Here is a 12,774-nt window from a genome sequence, read left to right on the forward strand (position 1 = left end):
ATTGATGACACATCAACGATGACATGTGAATCGTTGATGGAGGGATGAATGGATCCCTCTAGCAACGTCTCATAAATGACGTGTCACTGTGTCATCAATGACCCGCCACCTCTGTGACGAAGAGGAGGAGCAGAGTAAAGGAGAGGAGGAGGAGTGCGCTGACCTGCTCCAGCTTGAAGATGTGCTGGTTGAAGTAGTGCTGCAGACGCTCGTTGGCGAAGTTGATGCAGAACTGTTCGAAGCTGTTGTTCTCGTAGTCCTCGAAGCCGAAGATGTCCAGAACCCCGATGGACAGGATCTGAGAAACACGGGAAGAGAAACATGTGAAGAGAAACATGTGAAGAGAAACATGTGAAGAGAAACACGTGAAGAGAAACACGTGAAGAGAAACACGTGAAGAGAAACATGTGAAGAGAAACACGTGAAGAGAAACACGTAAAGAGAAACATGTGAAGAGAAACATGTGAAGAGAAACATGTGAAGAGAAACACGTGAAGAGAAACAAGTGAAGAGAAACACGTAAAGAGAAACACGTGAAGAGAAACATGTGAAGAGGAACATGTGAAGAGAAACACGTGAAGAGAAACACGTGAAGAGAAACACGTGAAGAGAAACAAGTGAAGAGAAACACGTGAAGAGAAACACGTAAAGAGAAACACGTGAAGAGAAACATGTGAAGAGAAACAAGTGAAGAGAAATATGTGAAGAGAAACATGTGAAGAGAAACACGTGAAGAGAAACACGTGAAGAGAAACACGTGAAGAGAAACACGTGAAGAGAAACACGTGAAGAGAAACACGTGAAGAGAAACACGTGAAGAGAAACACGTGAAGAGAAATACGTGAAGAGAAACAAGTGAAGAGAAACACGTGAAGAGAAACGCGTAAAGAGAAACAAGTGAAGAGAAACACGTGAAGAGAAACACGTGAAGAGAAACACGTGAAGAGAAACACGTGAAGAGAAACAAGTGAAGAGAAATATATGAAGAGAAACATGTGAAGAGAAACACATGAAGAGAAACACGTGAAGAGAAACATGTGAAGAGAAACATGTGAAGAGAAACACGTGAAGAGAAACACGTGAAGAGAAATACGTGAAGAGAAACAAGTGAAGAGAAACACGTGAAGAGAAACACGTAAAGAGAAACATGTGAAGAGAAACATGTGAAGAGGAACATGTGAAGAGAAACATGTGAAGAGAAACACGTGAAGAGAAACATGTGAAGAGAAACAAGTGAAGAGAAACACGTGAAGAGAAACACGTGAAGAGAAACACGTAAAGAGAAACACGTGAAGAGAAACATGTGAAGAGAAACAAGTGAAGAGAAATATATGAAGAGAAACATGTGAAGAGAAACACATGAAGAGAAACATGTGAAGAGAAACATGTGAAGAGAAACATGTGAAGAGAAATATATGAAGAGAAACATGTGAAGAGAAACACATGAAGAGAAACACGTGAAGAGAAACACATGAAGAGAAACACATGAAGAGAAACACGTGAAGAGAAACATGTGAAGAGAAACACGTGAAGAGAAACACATGAAGAGAAACACATGAAGAGAAACATGTGAAGAGAAACACATGAAGAGAAACATGTGAAGAGAAACATGTGAAGAGCAACACATGAAGAGAAACACGTGAAGAGAAACATGTGAAGAGAAACACATGAAGAGAAACATGTGAAGAGAAACACGTGAAGAGAAACATGTGAAGAGAAACATGTGAAGAGAAACACGTGAAGAGAAACATGTGACGTGATTTCTGCTGTGTGTTTCTTGTTCATCCTTCTCGCGCTGCACCCCTGGGTGTCAATAAGATTCATGCCGTCATGGGTCATTAATCTGCGCCGTGCACTCAGGCGGCCGGTCATTATTAAAATGGACCGCCGGAGCTGGTTCCAATTTAATTCCTCAGTGTTTTATTTCTCTCTGAGGAGTTTTCCTTCTTTCTATCCTTCCTTCTCTCCTTCTCTCCTTCTTCCTTTCTGCTTTTCCACAAACATGAGTGCATGCAGCTGCACAGTGAGCTGGTATCTGCACATAAGAACAGTGACCTTGACATGGAGTGCAACCTCATCGACCCCCGGACTGCATCAGGGGACGACACACACACACACACACACACACACACACACACACACACACACACACACACACACACACACACACACACACACACACACACACACACACACACACACACACACACACACACACACACACACACACACACACACACACACACACACAGATGATGTCAGTGGCAACACACCCTGTGGTACACACACATCACAAGGCCACAGGGGGTACACTGAGCTAAGGGGAACTTGATGCCATCTGCCCAAATATTCGTGGCACACACACACACACACATTCACAGATAGACACACACACACACACACACACACACACAGATAGACAGATATGATCTGTTTTCTAATCCTTTAGATGCACCCACAGGGTTTGACTCGCCAGCTGCCACTCCAACACACACACAGACACACACAGACACACACACAGACACACACACAGACACATACACACACAGACACACAGACAGACACACACACAGACACACACACAGACACACACACACACAGACAGACACACAGACACACACAGACAGACAGACAGACACACACACACACAGACACACACAGACACACACACAGACAGACACACAGACACACACACAGACACACAGACAGACACACACACAGACAGACACACAGACACACACACACACACACACACAGACACACACACAGACAGACACACAGACACACAGATAGACACACAGACACACACACATAGACACACACACACACACACAGACAGACACACAGACAGACAAACACACACACACAGACACACAGACACACACACAGACAGACACACAGACACACAGATAGACACACAGACACACACACATAGACACACACACACACACACAGACACACACACAGACAGACACACACACACACACACAGACACACACACAGACAGACACACACACATAGACACACACACACAGCAGGATGGAGAGAAGGAGTCAGACAAACGAAGGTGAGGAAAGAGGAACCGAACAAAGACACTCGGGGGACAAAGGGAGGCGTGTTGACTGAGTGGCGAATGCCTCCGTGTGATTGGCTCTCGGAGGGCCTCCTGCCGGTTACAGATACTTCTTTAAATTACTTTTCCATAAGACAAGGATGGAGGATTTATAATTTGTTGAGGTCATAGAAACATTTTATTATGAACACACGTGTAGATCTTTTACAAAATGTGATTCACGGTTTTAAACACCTTTGATATGAATGTTAAACTGTTGCTTCACATGACGTTACATAACACTAATAATACCCTCATAGACTTTACTGCACATTACACGCTACCATGAGCACTACTGCAGAGAATAACAGCAGGACGCAAACAGATTAAAGATGTCGCCTGCTTTAAATTTGTTTATGATTTAGTTATATTTGTTGTTTACTTTACAAACACACACATCCTAATTGTGTATTTCTTTCTACACATGCCTCTTTTCACCTCCAATATGTTGTGACTGATTTCATAAGATTTGCACAGGAAAAAAAAAAAGTAAATGTCTGGCTCCCGGACAGATATTGTACGTGTGTGTGCGATCATACATTGTGTGTGTGTGTGTGTGTGTTTCCATTCCTACCTTTGAACTGTCCTCCAGGTCCTTGTTGTTCAGCAGGGCGTGGTTGGTCCTGAACACAATCCAGTCAAACAGCGCGCTGTACAGGGACTTGGCCATGGAGTCCCTCACCGCGCCCACCTACACACACACACACACACACACACACATCAGTTTCTTCCAAAAAAACCATCTAAATCTGTTTTTTTTTTTCGCGGCCTTAACGAAGAACACCGACTCTAAACTTCCGTCTCCCGTAGATCAGGAGCTCTTACAGTTAAAGGCTTCCTCCTGTTGTGTTAACCTATTGTGTTAATCTATTGTGTGAACCTATTGTCTGTTAGTTGCATTGTTTTGTGCGGCGCTCTCTTTCTTCAAAGCTTCCGACTTCACCGCATCAAGCGTAGCTTAGCATAAATCCTGGATGCTAAGTCGGCTTTGTCGAAAGAAAATTTTTATTTTATCAGCATCTCCGCATTTTACTAATTTACACGTTATTTATGATCTAATTCAATCAAATGACTGTAATGACGACCCATTGTGGTTTCATGGGGAGTTCTGTAACTTCACAGTCCCCTCCATGTTTTAAGCCGACTTTTTAGGCATTTTTTACAAGCCGCCTCTTCTTTCTTGCATTATTGATTGTTTATGGTATTTCTAGCCGGCGGCATCGTGACGTCACGGCCCCCACAAAGTTACGCAATGCCGTTATGAATAACACTACATTTGATGACAAGAATCCCGTTTTTTAAAACGGCTTCAGCGTGAAGCTCTGGGGACCGTGAACATTCGACATGCTCACCGAGCGCGAATTATCTCTGCGTTTGCCGAGCAATTTAAAATTTAACACGTGTTAGAACTAGGAGGGCCCGTGGCTGGAAGCAAACGGCTTTAACGGAGGGCCGCCCACGAAACGGTCCGACGCACACAAAGACGGAGGCCCTTAAACCGGGTCTCCGTGACGATACGCTGCTGCCGTTCCCTTTCGTTCCACTTCTTCCCCCCTGGAAAACCACGGGCGGCGCGAAGCAGCGGCGCGAGGGCTCACGCTGCACGCGGCCCGCCAGCTCCCTCGCTGCAGGGTGTTCTCGTTTCACAGCAATGCGCCGACACGCACATGTTTCCAATTTGTATTTATGGACTTGTTGTTTTTGTGCATCGGCGTGAATACGTCACAGACATGACGCAATCCCTCACTCAGCAGTGGGGATATGGGGGGGGGGGGGGGGGGGAGGGGGAGGAGGATCACCTCTCCAGGCTTCAACACCTCCGAGAGAGTCTCAAGGACGCAGACTCTTTTATATGAATGAGTGTCTGATCTCCCCCCCCCCCCCCACGCCTGTTCTTGAAACAGGAAGTGGTAGAGTCGTGTTATCTGGAGAGCCACATCGCACACGTTGCAGTCGGACATCAGACGCAGACGTGACCCGGAATAAACTCAGGCTCTCAACCACGAGAGGTCACGGAAGGTCACGAGAGGTCACGGGAGGTCAAGGTTATCAACGACCGGCCTGGAGTCCCAGCTAATCCAGTTATTTGTACAACACGTGAGATGAGGATGGTGATGTGTCCATATGTTGTTGTTGTTGTTATTGTCCTCATCATTAGTGGAGCAAAACAAGGCTTTTTATATATTTTACTTTTACTATTTTTGGAGTTAAATGTACCAGTTTATACCACCATCATCACCATCATCATCAGTGGGAATGGTTTCTCCTCAGCAGATGCTCATTCCTAAATGTACGTAGCAGATCTACGGGGTTTTAAAAAATGGAAGAGAAAACTTTTTTCTCTCGCTCTCTTCCATGCTAAATGTGTGATGTTTGGGAAATGGGAAAGAAAGAAAGAAGATTAAAGCGTCACCCATTACATAAACATATATGTTTTTTCTCTGCCTCTTATGAGGTCAGGATTAACATGCATTAGCTCTTAAAACATAAAGAGCGGGGGTGGCTTATCGATTATAAATATGTTTCTTTTAACCTGAGGACCTGCGTGAAGCCGCTTTTCTTTATGGGAATTAATATGTTTGTATTAATGACGGAGCACAAGACGTGTCTGGGAAACGAGACGGATATTACAGCGGTGACTCACGGCGGAGCTAAAGACAAAATACATAAAAACATGACATTTGTATTTGGAGTTGACACCGTGACGGGCACGAAGGCCTCGGGGACGTCCCGCCATGCGGTGGCAGGAAGATTCTCTCATTCGGGGACTCCGAGATTTAAAAGGTCGCTGCCTCGTGATCTCCTCCTCGGCCTTCAGCAGCCGGGATGAGGCCGTGTCTGAGAAGGACAGGAGGACCCGGAGCGGCCAGACCGGGTCTCATCAAAGCTGCAGGTCCAGGATTAGGGTTCTGATCCTGAGCTAGAAACGTCTAGAAAAGGGAACTCACTCTGTGTGTGTGTGTGTGTGTGTGTGTGTCTTGCAAAACATGTGTGACTGTCAGGGAGAGAGACTTTTGGCCTCTGGACTGCACATTCCTGAGACCAGATCACATGACTGGATGGATGGGTGTGTGTGCATGTGTGTGTGTGTGTGTGCGCGTGCGTGTGTGTGTGCAAGATAAAAACAGTATTATATGTTTTCACAAACAAATGAAAAAATCGAAAAAATCAGTCAATACACATTTGATTTTATGTGTGAGTGTGGATATATATACAGGACTGTCTCAGAAAATTAGAATATTGTGATAAAGTTCTTTATTTTCTGTAATGCAATTAAAAAAACAAAAATGTCATGCATTCTGGATTCATTACAAATCAACTGAAATATTGCAAGCCTTTTATTCTTTTAATATTGCTGATTATGGCTTACAGCTTAAGAAAACTCAAATATCCTATTTCTAAATATTAGAATATCATGAAAAAGTATACTAGTAGGGTATTAAACAAATCACTTGAATCGTCTAATTAACTCGAAACACCTGGAAACACATTTTCAAATGTTTGATTTTGTTTTGCTGTTATAAATCTTTTTTTTAACTTGGTCTGAGGAAATATTCAAATTTTATGAGATAGGATTTTAGAGTTTTCTTAAACTGTAAGCCATAATCAGCAATATTAAAAGAATAAAAGGCTTGCAATATTTCAGTTGATTTGTAATGAATCCAGAATGCATGACATTTTTGTTTTTTTAATTGCATTACAGAAAATAAAGAACTTTATCACAATATTCTAATTTTCTGAGACAGTCCTGTATATATATATATATACATATCTATATATATTTAAATATATATATATATGTATATAAATATATATATACATATATATATAAATATATATATATTTAAATATATAAATATACAGGACTGTCTCAGAAAATTAGAATATTGTGATGAAGTTCTTTATTTTCTGTAATGCAATTAAGAAAACAAAAATGTCATGCATTCTGGATTCATTACAAATCAACTGAAATATTGCAAGCCTTTTATTCTTTTAATATTGCTGATTATGCCTTACAGCTTAAAAAAACTCAAATATCCTATCTCTAAATATTAGAATATCATGAAAAAGTATACTAGTAGGGTATTAAACAAATCACTTGAATTGTCTAATTAACTCGAAACACCTGCAAGGGTTTCCTGAGCCTTGACAAACACTCAGCTGTTATAAATCTTTTTTTTTACTTGGTCTGAGGAAATATTAAAATTTTATGAGATAGGATTTTAGAGTTTTCTTAAGCTGTAAGCCATAATCAGCAATATTAAAAGAATAAAAGGCTTGCAATATTTCAGTTGATTTGTAATGAATCCAGAATGCATGACATTTTTGTTTTTTTAATTGCATTACAGAAAATAAAGAACTTTATCACAATATTCTAATTTTCTGAGACAGTCCTGTATATATAGCTTCGGACTCTTCGTCGAGAGAGCGGGAGAAACCATTGTTGGGGCTAAACTAATCCGTCGAGCGGCAGCGTAACAGACTATCTACGTGTAGGATTTTGGCTCTGCAAACCAAACGCGATTAGTTTCTGAACCATCGCAGGTTTGGTGGTGACGGTCGAGATAAACAAAAATATTCACGAATTATTCACGAGCACAGATCTAGGTCAACCCGAGGCGGCCCGGAGGTAAACCCAGAGGGCTGTGTGGGCGGGGGGGGGGTTAAGTCACCCTGTGCTCGACTCGACAGGAAACAGGAAGTTGCAGAGGAAGAGACCTCTATCAAAAGAGCCTTATAGCGAGGCGGTGTGTGTGTGTGTGTGTGGGGGGGGGGGGGGGGGGGCATCATATTGTCTGTGATGCATTGTCCAAAATGTCCATTTTATGCAAATATAATGGACATTAAAAACGTTTGAGGTCATGTGTGGTGGCAGTCAGGGGCCAGGCCTCCTCACAAGGGAGGGGGGGGGGGGTCATCCCCTTTACAAGGTCAGGTGGAGCGGGTGTCACATTCTGATACGGTGCGGGAACTGGAAGTGTCACCTCAGCGAGTTTGTAGGGTACGATGAGCCTCTCGCCCACGGTCACCGTCTTCCTGGTGGTCAGCGCCTCCAGCAGCACCTCCTCCTTGACCTGGAGACACAGAGACACGGGGGACAAGGTCAAGGTCAGGTTTAGGGGTCACTTTAGAGGTCTCGGAGGGATGTTGTGACCTATCAGAGAACAGTATCAGGGAGTTAAAGAATGGACATCAACAGGGCCCAGGAGCAAAAGTTAAGCTTTAGTGATAAAAAAAGAAGAGGAAGTCATGAGTAAAGCGATGATATGGAACGGTCCAATAATCTTGAAGCACGTAATATTATTTAACGGGGTTCTCCTGAAATGTAATATTGCACTTATCGAGACTTTCAGCTCCTCGTGTTGAATGCAGAATCCTATATTTCCCATGATGCAACAGACTTTTTTTTGAGAGCATCCCAGCCTGATCAATGCCGCCCGCTCATTTTTAATTTTCATACGATTTCATACGCGAAATAAAGGCGGCGACCAATAGCGATGAGCATTTAAAAACGGACATGTTAATTAGTTCAACACAGAGACAGAAAACTTTATTGCTCCTTTCAACGTCGACAAAAGCCAATGCCAGATCCACCCTTCAGTGCTATCCTTTCACAATAAAAGCTCAAGACATACAGGACTGTCTCAGAAAATTAGGATATTGTGATAAAGTTCTTTATTTTCTGTAATGCAATTAATAAAACAAAAATGTCATGCATTCTGGATTCATTACAAATCAACTGAAATATTGCAAGCCTTTTATTCTTTTAATATTGCTGATTATGGCTTACAGCTTAAGAAAACTCAAATATCCTATCTCTAAATATTAGAATATCATGAAAAAGTATACTAGTAGGGTATTAAACAAATCACTTGAATCGTCTAATTAACTCGAAACACCTGGAAACACATTTTCAAATGTTTGATTTTGTTTTGCTGTTATAAATCTATGTTTTAACTTGGTCTGAGGAAATATTCAAATTGTATGAGATAGGATTTTAGAGTTTTCTTAAGCTGTAAGCCATAATCAGCAATATTAAAAGAATAAAAGGCTTGCAATATTTCAGTTGATTTGTAATGAATCCAGAATGCATGACATTTTTGTTTTTTTAATTGCATTACAGAAAATAAAGAACTTTATCACAATATTCTAATTTTCTGAGACAGTCCTGTATACATTTACACTGCGCAACCAATTAATTACCGGGCAGAACTCAGATTGAGAGTTTCTCACATAATTAAAACGCATTTGACTTTTGTCTAATATTTACTTTGGGATTTTTGAAACCTAAGCTCTCCGTTAATATACCACATATTACATGTAATATGCATTTGAGGACCACTGACACCACCTGGTCCAGAACAGGACAGTTTGAGGATGAACTGAAGACCACGAGACACTTTATTCGTCTCCAGGGAGTTTGTTACAGCACACCCTTTAAATCAATTTAAATATTTATTTATGAATCTCCTCTGATTGAATTAGACATCACTGGTTTCATGTGACAAAGTATCTCAAAATATATATATATATATATTTTAAAAGACAGACGTTCACATCTGTTTATTTCATCTACAGAAGTTTCCCAAAAAATGTACTCAGTGTTACAATATGCATCGCCATGGCAACAGAGGATGTAATCCACATCACTCATCCCTAACTCACCTATAAGGCTGGAATAACTGACAAACACAGCTGGAAACCCAGATTATGAGGAGTTCACACCGCCTCGAAACTTGGCCCCCGACAAACCATTGATGACAGGGCCACAGTGGGAGAAGCAGATGTCACACACACACACACACACACACACACACACACACACACACACACACACACACACACACACACACACACACACACACACACACACACACACACACACACACACACACACACACACACACACATCTCCTCCATCCACAGGGATTATGGGAGTGGGCTTCATGTACTAAAGTCAAGGGTGTTAATGTTAAAGCTAATACCATTATGGATCTACGTTTGTCGACTGGCTCCGAAGGCTTTGACATGAACACAGAAGCGTGTGCGTGTGTGTGTGTGCGTGTGTGTGTGTGTGTGTGTGTGATGGGGGGGGGGGTGGGGTGGTGGCATAATCAGACTTCATTTCACACTGCCTGGTAATCTCTGGACGAAGAGCAAAGCCTATTCTGCAGCCTGCTGATTGGTCTTTAGCCGGTACATGTCCATGGATTAGTCTCCGGGTAACCGGCTCGCTGCTGCTGATCCCATTAATACACACAAGTGTGTCAGCACTGGTCTGGGGTCAGTGTGTACCGTCTTCAAATTAACCACTTACTTCCCTTTTCTTTCTTATCCCCGGGACTTAAAGACCTCGAGTCGGATTCCAAGCGAATCTCAAGACGCCAAACGCCAACATCGATGGACCCTGATCTCTTTCCTTTGATGCACCGATCACGGCTTTGCTTTGCATGAACGTGGCCATCAGTCGTCTCGTGTGCTAGGAACAACAAAGACACTTTAAAGAAGGTCAAAAGTCCTATTTTCTTGCAAATTCATGGACCTTACGGTCAGCTCGGCATCAGTAGCGTAGCTCCAGACATCTGCTTTCTTTTGAAAAGTAACATCATTCATGTACACTACCGTTCAAAAATTTGGGGTCACTTAGAAATGTCTTTATTTTTCAAAGAAAAGCACTGTTTTTTCAATAAAGATAACATTAATCAAAAATACACTCGAAACATTGTTAATGTGGTAAATGACTATTCTAGGTGGAAGTGTCTGGTTTCTAATGAAATATCTCCAGAGGTGTATAGAGGCCCATTTCCATCAACTATCACTCCAGTGTTCTAATGGTACATTGTGTTTGCTAATCGCCTTAGAAGACTAATGTCTGATTAGAAAACCCTTGTGCAATTATGCTAGCACAGCTGAAAACAGTTATGCTGGTGATATAAGCTATACAACTGGCCTTCCTTTGAGCTTGAAGTTTGAAGAACAAAATTAATACTTCAAATATTAATCATTATTTCTAACCTTGTCAATGTCTTGACTATATTTTCTATTCAATTGATAAATAAAAGTGTGAGTTTTCATGGAAGACATGAAATTGTCTGGATGACCCCAAACTTTTGAACGGAAGTGTACGTTTCCAGTTTTAAATTGTTGTGAACAGCCTCATTTTAATACGAATGCCTCTATATGACCTACAAGAGTAAACAAGACCATCAGTTATTTATATACAGTTCTCCTTCACGCTCCACCGGGTCGGATTCTGGCCGAATACGACGAAAAGATGCCAAAAGTCCTCCGACTCCAGACTCCAGACTTCGTCATACTGAGCTGCTGCAGTCCAACAATATTCAATAATGCCAGAAGCACTTAATATGCTTTCTTTACGTCTAAATAAAACCAGTAGACAGTGGGAAGCAACACAAACAGACTTTAAATATTCATGAGATACAGGCTGGGATTATTCTAGAAGTTGGGAAACTCGCCCGATGTTTGAATAAAAGGAGTAAAGACAGCGCAGTGCGGTTACTGATACGGTAAATAAAACAGACATCTGCCAGGATTTTATCAAAATGTCTGATGTGTGGGTCAGATTAATGAATAAATGAATAACGCAGTGGCTCCAAAATAATGTGTTTCATGATCCTGTTTTTCGTATTAAAATACCCTGAAGAAAGCTCAGTGGGATCGGTTCTCACAGCGAGTTTTCTCTCTCTCTCTCTCTGGGCCGATTACCAGTTTCACAGGAATGTTTCTGCTGAGCTCAAACCACTCGGGTCCGTCGGCCGTCCGTCAGCTCCTCCGAGCTCCACGTCCTCTTCCAGTTCCACATCCGCGGGAAACAGGAAGTCACGTCCGGTTTCGGTCCTATTCATCCATCAGTCCACACCGGCGCCAATCAGTGCTCCTCAGAGGAGGAGGAGGAGGAGGAGGAGGAGGAGGAGGAGAAAGCTCTGACGGCTTCACGGAAGTGCGCCACCTCCATGAGAGGTTCAGGTAAATTACGAAAACTCACTTTTCTCCCTTCATGGAGCTTTTCCTTCCCTCACATGAAAACATTGAACGAACCTCGACAACCTATTTCAATCATCAGATGAAGTCATGCAACGTGAGTATTAAGTACTTCTTCAATTCTCTGAGCTCCTAATAATATATAAAATACAATCTAAAAACGTACTCGCTTTGTAAATTATATAATGAACACAGGTTTTTTCTGTCAAGTAACAATGAAATGGAACATTTCACCCTTTAAGATGATTTTCCAATGGTTTTCACCATGAGATGTCTATCTGTCGAGAATTACATAACCATCAATATTTTCCTCACATTCAATAACACTGATTTCCTATTGGTTGACCCCTATTGGTCACAAATAAAAAGGAAATGTTGCAGCAGGGATGTTGCCGAATTTGAGATGCCCTCTCTGTTTGGTTTCATGAAGCCGTGTTGTTGTTGTTTCTTCTCTTCCCCTTTAAGAAGGTTTCATACGTCCCCGGGGGACAAACAGCCGTTGCACCAACGACGCAGACGTCCAAATAAACTTGAACTTTAAAAACACGAACGCGGAGCATGAGGCCACGCCGCCGCCGCCCCCCCCCCCCGCCCCCCTCTGGAGAGTCAGAGCCTCGGTGTCTGGATGTCAGAGGGGAACCCTGGCAGCCTCTCCACAG

At 42.2% G+C, this 12,774-nt stretch overlaps 1 protein-coding gene across 1 annotated transcript in view; it reads right to left on the reverse strand.

Annotated features, from left to right (window-relative positions):
- LOC130194874 (unconventional myosin-IXAa-like) overlaps window positions 1–12,774 on the reverse strand; it is a 118,197-nt gene that overhangs the window by 46,766 nt on the left and 58,657 nt on the right. Inside the window, 3 exon segments of the mRNA XM_056416083.1 lie at window positions 164–298; window positions 3,687–3,803; window positions 8,098–8,187. Of these exon segments, the coding sequence (XP_056272058.1) occupies window positions 164–298; window positions 3,687–3,803; window positions 8,098–8,187 (342 nt within the window).

The sequence above is a fragment of the Pseudoliparis swirei genome, chromosome 6 (assembly GCF_029220125.1).
Source record: "Pseudoliparis swirei isolate HS2019 ecotype Mariana Trench chromosome 6, NWPU_hadal_v1, whole genome shotgun sequence".
In the NCBI taxonomy this organism is placed as follows: Eukaryota; Metazoa; Chordata; class Actinopteri; order Perciformes; family Liparidae; genus Pseudoliparis; species Pseudoliparis swirei.